This window comes from Elephas maximus, chromosome 22 (genome assembly GCF_024166365.1).
Source record: "Elephas maximus indicus isolate mEleMax1 chromosome 22, mEleMax1 primary haplotype, whole genome shotgun sequence".
Classification (NCBI taxonomy): Eukaryota; Metazoa; Chordata; class Mammalia; order Proboscidea; family Elephantidae; genus Elephas; species Elephas maximus.
Window position 1 is genome coordinate 23726488 of NC_064840.1, and position 13452 is coordinate 23739939.

Below are 13452 nucleotides of genomic sequence, written 5' to 3' on the forward strand. Positions count from 1 at the left end.
AGAGAGGTTAATCTGTAAATGACAACAATGTCAGAATAACAAAAGAGGGAATAAATAGTGTGGGTATAGAACTTTCTAATGGAGAGGAAGGCAAGGCGATACCAAGTAATAATAGACTGGTTCAAACCTAGGAAGATAAGGGTAAATTTCAAGGTAACCACAAAGAAAATCAACATACCTACTCATCAAAATAAAGAAGAAAAATAAAAAGTCTCAATAAAAACAAAATCTACAAAAACAAAAGAGATCCACAAACAAAAGGAACTCAGCACAGGAGAGTAAGAGGAACAAAGAAAATGTCAACACCACAACACAAAAAGTACTACAAAATGACAGCAATAAACTCACACCTATCAATAATTCCACTGAATGTAAATGGCCTAATGCACCCATAAACAGACATAGAGTGACAGAATGGATTAAAAAAACAGGATCCATCAATATGCTGTCTATAACAGACACACCTTAGAAACAAAGATGTAACTTTATTAAAAATCAAAGGACGGAAAAGAATATATCAAGCAAATAACTACCAAAAAAGAGCAGGAGTGGCAATACTAATCTCAGATAAGATAGACTTTAAAACAAAATCCACCATAAAAGACAAAGAAGGGATGATCCATCAAGAAGACGTAACCGTGATAAACATCTACCCACCCAAAGACAGGGCTCCAAAATACATGGGAAAAAAAAAAAAAACTCTAACAGCACTGAAAAGAGAAATTGACAGTTCCACAATAATAGTAGGAGACTTCAATACACCACTCTCAGTAAAGGACAGAACATCTAGAAATAAACTCAACAAAGATACAGAAGAGCTAAAGAGCACAATCAGCCAACTTGACCTCACAGACATATATAGAACACTCCACCCAACAGCTGCAAAGTACACATTCTTTTCCAATGTATGTGGAATACTCTCTAGACCACATCTTAGGCCACAGAGCAACCTCAACAAAATCCAAAACACTGAGATAACACAAAGTAACTTCTCTGACCACAATGCCATCAAAGTAGAAATTAAGAACACGAAGAGTAAGGAAAAAAAATCAATTACATGGAAACTGACTAACACCCTGCTTAAAAGCCGCTCGGTTATAGAAGAAATCAGAGATGGAATAAAAAAATTTCTAGACTCAAACAAGAATGAAAACACATCATACCAAAACCTTTGGGACACAGCAAAGGCAGTCCTCAGAGGTCAATTTATAGTAATAGATGTATACATCAAAAAAGAAGGGACAAAATCAAAACATTAGCTACACAACTTAAAAAAATATAAAGAGAACAGCAAAAGAATCCCATGGCCACCAGAAGAAAGAAAATGATAAAGATCAGAGCAGAAATAAATGAAATAGAGAATGGAAAAATAATAGAAAGAATCAACAAAACCAAAAGTTGGTTCTTTGAAAGGATCAACAAAATCGACAAACCACTGACCAAACTGACAAAAGAAAAACAGGACAGGGTGCAAAGAATCCAAGTAAGAAATGAAAGGCAGGACATTACAACAGACCCAACTGAAATAAGAAGGATTAGAATAGAGTATTATGAAAAACTATACTCCAACAAATTTGAAAACCTAGAGGAAATGGAAAAATTTCTAGAACCACACTACCTACCCAAAATAACACAAAATGATGTTGAAAATCTGAACAGACCCATAACAAGCAAGAGACTGAAAAGGTAATAAAAAACTCCCCCCCGAAAAAAGGCCTGGCCCAGATGGCTTCACTGGAGAATTCTACCAAACATTCAAACAAAAGCTTATACCAGTACTACTCAAACTATTTCAGAACACAGAAAAGGAAGTGATACTTCTGAATTCACTCTATGAAGCCAGGATGACCCTGATGCCAAAACCAGGCAAAAGCACCACAAAAAAAGAAAATTACAGACCAATAACTCTCATGAATATAGATGCAAAGATTCTCAACAAAATTCTAGCCAATAGAATTCAGCATCATATAAAAAAAAAATAATACACCAAGACCAAGTAGGATTCATACCAGGTATGCAAGGATGGTTCAACACTAGAAAATCAATCAACGTAATACACCACAAAAATGAAAAAAAAAAAAGAATCACATGATCATCTCAATCGATGCAGAAAAGGCGTTCAATAAATTCCAACACCCATTCCTGATAAAAACTCTCAATAAAATTGGTGTAGAAGGAAAATTTCTCAACATAATAAAGGGCATATATGCAAAACCAATGGCCAACATTCTTAATGGAGAGAGGCTGAAAACATTCCACTTGAGAACAGGAACAAGACAAGGATGCCCTTTATCACCACTCCTATTTAACATTGTGTTGGAAGTCCTAGTCAGAGCAATAAGGCAAGAAACAGAAATAAAGGGCATTCAAATTGGTAACGAAGAAGTTAAACTGTCCCTATTTGTAGATAATATGATACTATACATAGAAAACCCAAAAGACTCCATGAGAAAACTACTGGAACTAATAGAAACATTAAGCAGAGTTGCACAATACAAGATAAATATACAAAAATCAGTTGGATTCCTATACACCAACAGGGAGAATGATGAAAAGGAAATCAGGAAAACAATACCATTTATAATAGCCCCCCCAAAAATAAAATGCTTGGGAATAAATCTAACCAGAGATGTAAAAGACCTATACAAAGAAAACTACAAAACACTACTGCAAGAAACCAAAAGAGATCTGCATAAATGGAAAAACATACCATGGTCATGGATTGGCAGACTCAACATTGTGAAAATGAAAATTCCACCCAAAGCGATTTAAAAATACAATGCAATCCCTATCCAAATATCAAAAGAATTCTTTAAAGACATGAAAAAACTTACCATTAACTTTATATGGAAAGGGAAGAAGCCCCAGATAAGTAAAGCTCTACTGAAGAAGAATAATAAAGTAGGTGGACTCACACAACCTATCCTCAGAACCTACTATACAGCTACGGTAGTCAAAATAGCCTGGTACTGGTACAATGACATACATTGACCAATGGAACAGAACTGAGAACCCAGATGTAAATCCATCCACCTATGGTCACCCGATCTTCAACAAGGGCCCAAAGTCCATCAAATGGGGAAAAGTCAGTCTTTGTAACAAATGGTGCTGGCAAAACTGGATGTCCATCTGCAAAAAAATGAAACAGGACCTGTACCTCACACCATATACAAAAACTAATTAAAATGGATCACAGACCTAAATATAAAGCCAAAAACCATGAAGATCATAGAAGAAAAAATAGGACCAACACTAGAGGCCCTAATACACAGCATTAACAGGATACAAACCATAACCAACAACACACAAGCTTCAGAGGATAAGCTAGATAACTGGGATCTTCTAGAAATTAAACACTTATGCTCATCAAAAGACCTTACGAAAAGAGTAAAAAGAGAACCTACAGACTGCTAAAAAAAATTTGGCTATTACAAATCATACAAAGGTCTAATCCCTAAAATCTACAAGAAAATCCAACAACTCTACAACAAAAAGACAAATAATCCAATTAAAAAATGGGCAAAGGAAATGAACAGACACTTCACCAAAGAAGGCATTCAAGTGGCCAACAGGCAAATGAGGAAATGCTCACGATCTCTAGCCATTAGAGAAATGCAAATCAAAATCAGAATGAGATACCATCTCACCCCAGCATTACTGGTACAAATCAATAAAACAGGAAATAACCAATGTTGGAGAGGCTGCGGGGAGATCAAACTTTCATGCACTGCTAGTGGGAATGCAAAATGATACAATGATTTTGGAAAATGATATGGCGGTTCCTTAGAAAGCTAGAAATAGAAATACCATATGATCCAGCAATCCCACTCCTACGAATATATCCTAGAGAAATAAGAGTCATCACACCAATAGACACATGCACACCCATGTTCGTTTCAGCATTTTTCACAATAGGATCCATCAACAGATGAATGGATAAAAAAACTGTGGTACATGCACACAATGGTGTATTACTCAATGATAAAGAACAACGATGAATCTTTGAAGCATCTCATAACATGGATGAATCTGGAGGGGATTATAGTGAGTGAAATAAGTCAATCACAAAAGGACAAATATTGTATGAGACCACTACTGTAAAAATTCATGAAAAGGTTTACATAAAAAAAAAAATCTTTGATGTTACGAGGGAGGGGAGGGATGGGGATGGAAAAAGTTCATAGACAATAGATAAGCGGAAACTTTGGTGAAGGGTAAGGCAGTACACAATACTGGGGAAGCCAGCACCACTTGTACAAGGCAAGGTCACGGTAGCTCCATAGACACATCCAAACTCCCTGAGGGACCAAATTGCTGGGCTGAGGGCTGTGGGGAATATCTAGCTCAACTGACATAACATAGTTTATAAAGAATATGTTCTACATTCTACTTTCGTGAGTAGTGTCTGGGGTCTTAAAAGCCTGTGAGTGGCCATCTAGGATACTCCACCTAACCCCTTCGGGATTAAGAACGAAGAAAACTAAAGATACAAGGGAAAGATTACTCCAAAGGACTGATGGACCCCATCTACCACAGCCTCCACCAGACTGAGTCCGGTACAGCTAGATGGTGCCTGGCTACCACCACTGACTCCTCTGACGGGGATCACAACAGAGGGTCCTGGACAGAGCTGGAGAAAAATGTAGAACAAAATTCTAACTCAAAAAGAAGGACCAGACTTGCTGGCCTGACAGAGACTGGAGAAACCCTGAGAGTATGGTCCCTGGACACCCTTTCAGCTTAGTGATGAGGTCACTCCTGAGGTTCACCCTTCAGCCACAAACTCAACAGTCCCATGGAACAAAACAAGACTAAAGGGGTGCACCAGACCTGGGGCAGGGACTGGAAGGCAGGAGGGAACAGGAAACTTGGTAATAGGGAACCCAGGGTTGAGAAGGGAGAGTGTTGACATGTAGTGGGGTTGTTAACCAATGTCATAGAACAATGTGTGTACTAACTGTTTGATGTGAAACTAGTTCTGTAAACCTTCATCTAAAGTACAATAAAAATTACTGAAAAAAAACAAAACAAAATTGAAACCAAATATACCTCCTGAAGTCTTCTTAAAACCAAACAATAGTTTAGCTAAACTAGTAAAAAATGTCTGCCTTGAGCATTATGCTCTTTTAAGAACCATCTATATGAGATCAAAGTGACAACAGCAACTTGAAAGGTTAGACAGGAACCTCAGATGGCAGTGAGTTTATGTTAATGGGGAGGAACAACTCAGAAAAGGAGGGTGAGAATAGTTGTACCACTCAAAGAATGTGATCAAGGTCACTGAATTGTACATGTAGAAATGGTTGAATTGGTGCATGTTTTGTTGTGTATATTCTTGACAACAAATAGTTTTTTAAAAAATTATACACACACTACTAGATTTAATGAGATTAATGAGGTAGCTGCATATAAAACCTATATCCTAAAATAAATCTGGATTTCTCTACATAAAGAATTAGGAAATGTAATATTAAAATATTACTTATAAAAGGAACCGAAAAACATAAGGTACCTCGCAGATACACAAGGGTTAGAGACGTGTGCCTGGGAATGTTCCTGGCATGAGTGGCGGCACAGTGAACACTGGAAACCACCTCCAGTCTGTCAATTGAGAACTGGTGACAAACATTTTGGTACATATACACAATGGATAGAACATATTTTCATTAAAAATGAAAATGATGATACTTATTTACTGGTATGAAAAGATGTCTGTAACATATATCTGAGTAAAAAAAGAAAAATGCATGACAGAGAGCAAGTATAGCCTAATACTGCTTCTGTAAAATAACTCACACATCGTATTTGTTTATATATAAAGAAAGGTATCTGGAAGGTTGTTTACAAAAATATTGTAGACATCACTTCTTGATGGGATTTTGGTGACTTCTTCTTTGAGCTTTACTTCTGACTTTTTATAATGAAGGTTGTTGACGTTGTTAGGTGCTGCTGAGTTGGTTCCAACTCATAGCAACCGTATGCACAAGAGAACAAAACACTGCCCAGTCCTGTACTATCCTCACTATCATTATGCTTGAGCCCATTGTTGCAGCCACTGTGTCAATCTATCTCATTGAGGGTCTTCCTCTTTTTCTTAGACCCTCTACTTTACGAAACATAATGTCCTTCTCCAGGGACTGATCCCTCCTGATAACATATCCAAAGTATGTGAAACATAATCTTGCTATCTTTGCTTCTAAGGAACATTCTGGTTATACTTCCAAGACAGATTTGGTTGTTTTTTCGGCAGTCCATGGTATATTCAGTATTCTTCGCTAACACCACAATTCAAAGCTGTCAATTCTTCTTCAGTCTTCCTTATGCATTGTCCAGCTTGCCCATGCATATGAGGAAGTTGAAAACACCATGGCTTGGGTCAGGCACACCTTAGTTTTCAAGGTCACATCTTTGCTTTTCAACACTTTAAAGAGGTCTTCTGGAGCAGATCTGTCCAATGTATCTTTTGATCTCTTCGCTGCTGCTTCCACTGGTGTTGATTGCGGATCCAAGTAAAATAAAATCAACAACTTCAATCTTTTCTCCATTTATTATGATGTTGCTTACTGGTCCAGCTGTAAGGATTTTTGCTTTGTGTTGAGGTGTAATCCATACTGAAGGCTGTAGTCTTTGATCTTCATCAGTAAGTACTTCAAGTCCTTTTCACTTTCAGCAAGCAAGATTGTGTTGTCTGCATATTTCAGGTTGTTAATTAGTACTTCCTCCAATCTTGATGTCGTGTTTTTCTTTACGTAGTCCAGCTTCTGGGATTATCTGCTCAGTTTACAGATTGAAAAAGTATGATGAAAGGATACAACCAACCCTGAGGCACACCTTTCTCGACTTTAAACCAGGAAGTATCTCCTTGTTCTGTTCAAATGACTGCCTCTTGATCTATGTACAGGTTCCTCATGAGCACAATTGTTCTGGAATTCTCACTCTTCGGAATGTTATCCAAAATTTATGATTCACAGAGTCAAATGTCTTTGCATAGTCAATAAAACACTGGTAAACAGGTAATGAAGGTATGTCATTTTTATCTTAAGGCCAATGTTCTGTTTCTTAACCTGAGCAACGGCTACAGACATTCTTTAAAATGTACATATGTGCTTTATAGTCTTCTAATGTATGTCTCACAATAAAATAATGACATTTAAAAAGAACATATCGCTGTTAACAATCAGAATAGAAAATAAAACTATTTTCCACTTTAAAAAAATTACGCTTTTTCAGATAATGATTGGGAAGAAGAAAAAATGAAAATGGCTGATGTGTCAGACGGAATTGTGGGAGAAATTTCCTTTTAAAAATATAATTTCTAATATAAAGCTATAAAATTATGTATGCAATAAATACATACATATTGGACAGGAAGCCTGACCACTTAGCAGAGGCAGGTGTACAGTCCTCTGCTGCTGCACAAACTGTGGTGATGCCAGTGCACACAGAGGATCATACCCCCACATACCTGATTGGTGCACCAGGAGTACAAAGAAATGATGGAGAGACCAAAGACAATTCCAGGCCAGGGGAGGTCTCCACTGATGGGATCACGGAAGATATGGAAAGAATCCGGGCGAGGAGTGTAACATTCTGGCTTGGCAGTCCAGTTTCCTTCACTGACAATACTTGGGATGGCGTGCAAGTAGTTCTTCTGTAGCCCCCGGTATCCTCCCACTTCCTTAAAGGCTTAAAGACCATAATATTGATCAGTACCTTACAGAGCACAATAACACATACCTGAAAGGCCAAAACTCCAAAGGCCCAGTTTGACTGGCTGTATCTGATGTGTAAGGGGCAAGTATAAAAGTTGGTGACCAATGGAGTGACAAATAGTCACCCTTATGTGCTCAAGAAAAGACCATCTCTACCAAAGAGCAAGAAAAGTCAGAGGACACTGGTGATTGTTGTGTACCCAGCACCCCTCTTCTTTCTGGCACTAGAACCCCTCTTTCCAGGTGCATCCCATTCTGTGTGGTTAGGTGGACATAGTTAACCCCTCCATTCCAATCTGGCATGTGACTCAGGCCTGGCCAATGTTCTCCATCCCCTGGACGACTCAACATCCATTCATGATAAACAAACTTAACAAGCTAGGAATAGAAGGGAACTTCCTTAGTCTGACAAAGGGTATCTACAAAATATCTATAGCAAATATTATATTTAATGGTGAAATATTTAAAGCTTTCCCTGTAAGATTTGGAATGAGGCAAGAATTCCTGCTATTTGCACTTATTCTCAACACTGTACTAAAGGTCCTAGCCAGTGAAAAGGCAAGAAAAAGAAATACAATGCATAAAGATTGGAAATGAATATGTTCACTTTATGATGCTTCATTTAGTTATATACTTTGTGTACTTTTCAATAAAAAGCATTACAGATATAATAAGATGCAATGTATTTCTATTTATTGACATAGAAATCTGCCTATGATTTCGTGCCAGTGGTAGAAAAAACAGGGTGCAAAGCCTAATGTTTTGATTCTATTAAAATATCTATCCCAAATATTAAAAAATGCTTTTATATGCAAAGAATATTTATGGGAGGATCCACACAAAATTAATACTACTGATTGTTTTTAAGGAGTGGAATTAAGAATCTGAGAGATATAAGTATTTCACTGTATACCCTTTTGTTTGTTTTACCTTGTGTGTAAAAAAAAAAAACCATTGCCATCAAGTTGATTCTGACTCATAGCAATCCTATAGGACAGAGTAGAACTTCCCCACAGAGTTTCTAAGGAGCGCCTGGTAGAGTCAAACTGTCAACCTTTTGGTTAGCAGGTATAGCACTTAATCACTATGCCACCAGGGTTTCCGTAAAAAAAATAAATAATAAAAACCTATGATTTTATGTGCCCCCATTGGGTAGTTTTAAGGACAACCCTTTCTGGATATACAAGTTGCTATATATTTTAAAACTAAATCAAATGTCTCATTACTTATTAAAAGAACACGAATATCCCAAGAAAAAGATTCCATTATATTTCTCAATTAAAAAAAAAAATAAACCAAACCCACTGCTGTCGATTCTGACTCACAGCAACCCTACAGGACAGAGGAGAACCGCCCCATAGCGTATTCAAGGAGGGCCTGGTGAATTCAAACTGCTGACTTTTTGGTTAGCAACTGTAGTACTTAACGACTATGCCATCAGGGCTTCCGTCTCAATAAAGAGTATGTAAATATTTAGAGACTCAATTGGTAACATTAAAACGAATATTCCACCTGCTTCTAAAGTTTATTTTATTTGGACATCATTTTCACCTTTTGGGGTGCACTTGCCTGGTTTATAAAACGTTGCTATTTAACACTACCACTCAATTCAACACAATAGCTTGCTGTGTTTTATAGTTCATACATTCATCCCTAGGTCATTTAAAAGTTCCTCAAATTATGTCTGACGTGTACTTTATGTCCCACAACACAGCACTGAGTATATTTCATGGTGCACTGTTGCCTACTGACTGGTAAGACTGAAGATCGTAGGATTCTGTTTGACTCTATCTGTTCTCACTCCGTGGGGCTCAACAGCATGTCCTGTTAAGGAATCAGAATCCTTCAATTTTACTCACATGTTATTCCAAGAGTTTTTCATTACCCAAGCCAAGAGCTTTTCCTTTCCAGATTTCTTCAAGACCAACATCTTGCCTTTGGAGCAGTGGTAACATCAACCTTGCTAAGGTCACACTCAAAGCTAATAGAAGGAAACTTCCATTTTAAAGTATGTTTACCTGCCTTTACAGGTTTCTAGTGGGTGCAAATGGCTTGCGCTCAACTGCTAACCTAAAGGTTGGAGGTTTGAACTCATCCAGAGGTTATCATGAAATAAAGGCCTTGGAATCTGCTTCCATTAAGATTACAGCCAAGAAAACCCTATGGAGCAATTCTACATAATAACAAGTGGGGTCACCAAGAGTTGGAATCAACTTGGCAAGTGACAGCAACTACCTGCCCTTAGACGCACTGTGATATGTCAGCTCACATCTTGGGCTTTGGTGTTAGAAAGACTCAGCTCTGAGTCTTGCTCTTGGTGTGTCTCATGAGTAAGTTACTTGAGACTTAGTTTCTTCATCTGTAAAATGGAGATAACAATAGTAGTTATATCTCATGACGGCTGTGATGATTACACGAGGCAATATAGATAAATGCCTAAGTGGTATCTGACACACAGTAAGTACTCAATTCATATTAGCCATTATTTTCATTCTCATAAATTAAAAAGTACCTACTATGTACCCCGGACTGCCCTTAGTATGGGGGATACTGGCTATTAAGAAGTTTTGAATCTGGGGTGGTATGATTCATTTATATGAAACAATCAATGAAAAATCAAGGCATGTATCAAAAAAATATTAAGTCGTGTGGGAGTGAGAGGAGTTGAGGAGAAACATCTATGATGGAGTCATGGAATCACCTTCAGGGGTGGCTCTTACCTTGACAGATGGGTTTAATCGAATGGATAAAAGGAGTGGGGGTCTATATGGAGAGGAACAGCCTAGACAAAGGCACAGAGGTGGGCCTGAATGTGGTCACCCCTGGTGCCTGCCTGTCCCAAAGGACCAGTTTATCTTTCCACTTCTATTACTCTACTCCTCTTTCTTATGAAGTGGGCAGAAGTTTCACCTCCATTTGCCCATGAGATGAGGATGCTGAAGTGATTCCAGGTAGCTCTCAAATTCAAAAGTTTCACTTACATTGCCAGGATTCTTAAGTTTTACTTACCAAAGACCATTAACACGATGGATCCCAAAAGCATAACAACAGTTTGTAAGGTATCGGTATAAACCACAGCTGCAAAACCACCTGAGTGGACAAAGAGCAAGAGAGAAGAAAGCCATATCTGACCTTTTCTGCTGAGAGTCACTTCAGTACCATCTTTCTCCACATTTCTGTTTTTATCCCGGACCTGTACATTTTTGTTCCTTAAATTTAGTGGGTTTCACAACTACTTAGGAGGCCCTGGAGGGTACAAAAGGTCAACATGCTCAGTTGCTAACTGAAAGACTGGAGGTTTGAGTCCACTTAGAGGTGCCTTGGAATAAAGGCCTGGTGATCAACCTCTGAAAAATCAGCCATTGAAAACCCTATGGAGTGCAATTCTACCCTGACACACATGGTATCGCCATGAGCCAGAGTTGACTCCACGGCAACTTGTCACTGGTTTTACAACCACTTACGCTCAGCCTTGATATATCATCCTGTTTTCTCTAATGTTCTCTATGATCTCTTACTGGGGACTTATCTGAGCCTATATCCCAATTTCCCTTTATTTCCCATTTTTTGGATGAATAGAAGTCTGGCAGTTTTCTTAGGCAAAAAACTGACATCCTGAACCACAAAAGCTCAGCTTGGAACTAATGCTGGAGCCTGTCAGGTTCCATTCCCACCCGCTTAACTTTGTATTAATGCAAAACCCCTAAACGAGGGTCTCTCTGTCCCACAGGAGAAGACCTCACCCCTCCCATCGCAGCTAGTGCCTTTTGGAAGAGCTTTCATGTTAGGAAAGTCTTCCCACCAGAGCAAATATCAATCTTCCTAAAAAGTCCAGCCCTCAGTGCTAGATATACCTTCAGGGTTCAGTGAGAATCCAGCCCACTAACTCCTCATCTACAGAACCACCCTGTAAAGACTTGAGAACAGCCAGCCTATCACCCCAACTCTTCTGGAAGCAGTTTCTCCAATTCTTGCACCAATGAAAACCAAAAACCCACTGCTGTCGGGTCGATTCCGACTCATAGCGACCCTATACGATGGAGTAGAACTGCCCCATAGAGTTTCCAAGGAACACCTGGTGGATTTGAATTGCCGACCTCTTGGTTAGCAGCTGTAGCACTTAACCACTATGCCACCAGGGTTTCTGCACCAATGAAAGTAGGACACAAATTTCCTGGAACTGTATCCAGGGTAGTCTCTAGACTCCATCTAACAGGAATCCATGTATTTCTTGTATCTCCATTTCTGTTTCTCCACTTTCCTTTTTTTAGATGAAAATTAATTCTTTCCCATTATAATAGCTTTATCCTTTTAGATCCACGAGGGCACTCGTCATCTGCGTGGTGAAAAGCCACAAGTAATCAGACCGAAAGGTCACAAAGTCCAGGAGTTTATCAACAATTAAGGTGACCACCTGGTAGTTTGTGCAAAACCCCAATCTTCCCATGATTCATTAGATATCTCATCCAGACTACAACTAAGCCTCATAAATCTAGTCATCTGCTTAGGTGGAGTAATCCCTTTTTATGCCTAGTCAACATGTTCACTGTATACTGTACAAAAGAGTGCCTCTATATTATTCTCTCTGAGTTTCTATGGAGACCCTGAGTTCTGGTATCATAGCTGGCAGATAGGTCTGTATTCACTCTGTGCACTGCCTTCATGATAAACTTCCGTGTACTCCCTTCTCTAATTTCTCTTCTGGTTATACTTAGCCTTATTTAACAGTAGTTTTTATACTATAAAGATGTATTTCAGGAGTAGGCTGAGTATGGCCCACTACCTGTTCTGAAAATAAAGCTTTACTGGAACACAGCCATGCCCATTTACCTATTGTCTATAGCTGTTTTCATACTCAGTGGGAGAGTTGAGTAGCTGTAGCAAAGACCTGGCCTGCAAAGACTCGGATATTTACTATCTGGCTCTTTACAGCCAAAGTGTGCTGACCTCTGACTTATTTTAATGATTTAGTATGGGATTCCCAACCTTAACACTATTATCATGTTGGGCTGGTTAATTCTCTGTTGTGGGGGCGGGGGGCTGTCCTAAGCATTGTAGAACGTTTAGCAGCATCCCTGGCCTCTATCCACAAGATGCCAATAGCAACCCCCAGTTGTGATAAACCAAGATTTTTCCAGACATTGCCAAATGTCCCCTTGGGGCAGTACCCCCACTCCGGAGAACCACTGATGTAGTGCACCCTGCCCCCCGACCTGACTCAATCCACCTTGACTGTGAATCAAAGGGCTCATGAAAGGTCTGCTGGAAGGATTTTGCATGTGAGAGGTTTGTACCAGTTCTTTCCATTTAGATGAACTGCCAGAGACATGTGCCAGCCTCCAAGAGTTGCACTGTGGCTGTAAAAGGGAGTAGTGAGAGTGCCTACTCTCAAAACCAAGGCAAAGATGGCTTAGGACAAAACTGCCACATGAAAAGAGCGCACTTTCTGGCCTGACCAGCTGGCCTAAGGTTGTGCTTCCACCCCATTCCCTTTCTGTGTTCCCACCCTTTTACCCGTTAGCCTGCAATGACAGGCTCCACCCCAACCCACGCACCACCACCAGCCCAATCCAATTTCTAGAGGTTGGTTACCACTTCGGTCCCCCTGAAAAAAAAAACCAAACTCACTGCCGTCAAGTCGATTCCGACTCATAGTGACCCTGTAGGACAGAGTAGAACTGCCCCGTAGAGTTTCCAAGGAGCGCCTGGCGGATTCGAACTGCCGACCTTTTTGTTAGCA

At 39.3% G+C, this 13452-nt stretch overlaps 1 protein-coding gene across 1 annotated transcript in view; it reads right to left on the reverse strand.

The window, feature by feature from the left end:
• Positions 1–13452, reverse strand: part of LOC126065426 (sodium/glucose cotransporter 1-like) — a 67106-nt gene that overhangs the window by 38670 nt on the left and 14984 nt on the right. The window contains exons 5-6 of the mRNA XM_049865460.1: positions 10722–10802; positions 7466–7686 (exon numbers count right to left, since the gene is read on the reverse strand). Of these exons, the coding sequence (XP_049721417.1) occupies positions 7466–7686; positions 10722–10802 (302 nt within the window). The remainder of the gene's footprint in view (positions 1–7465; positions 7687–10721; positions 10803–13452) is intronic.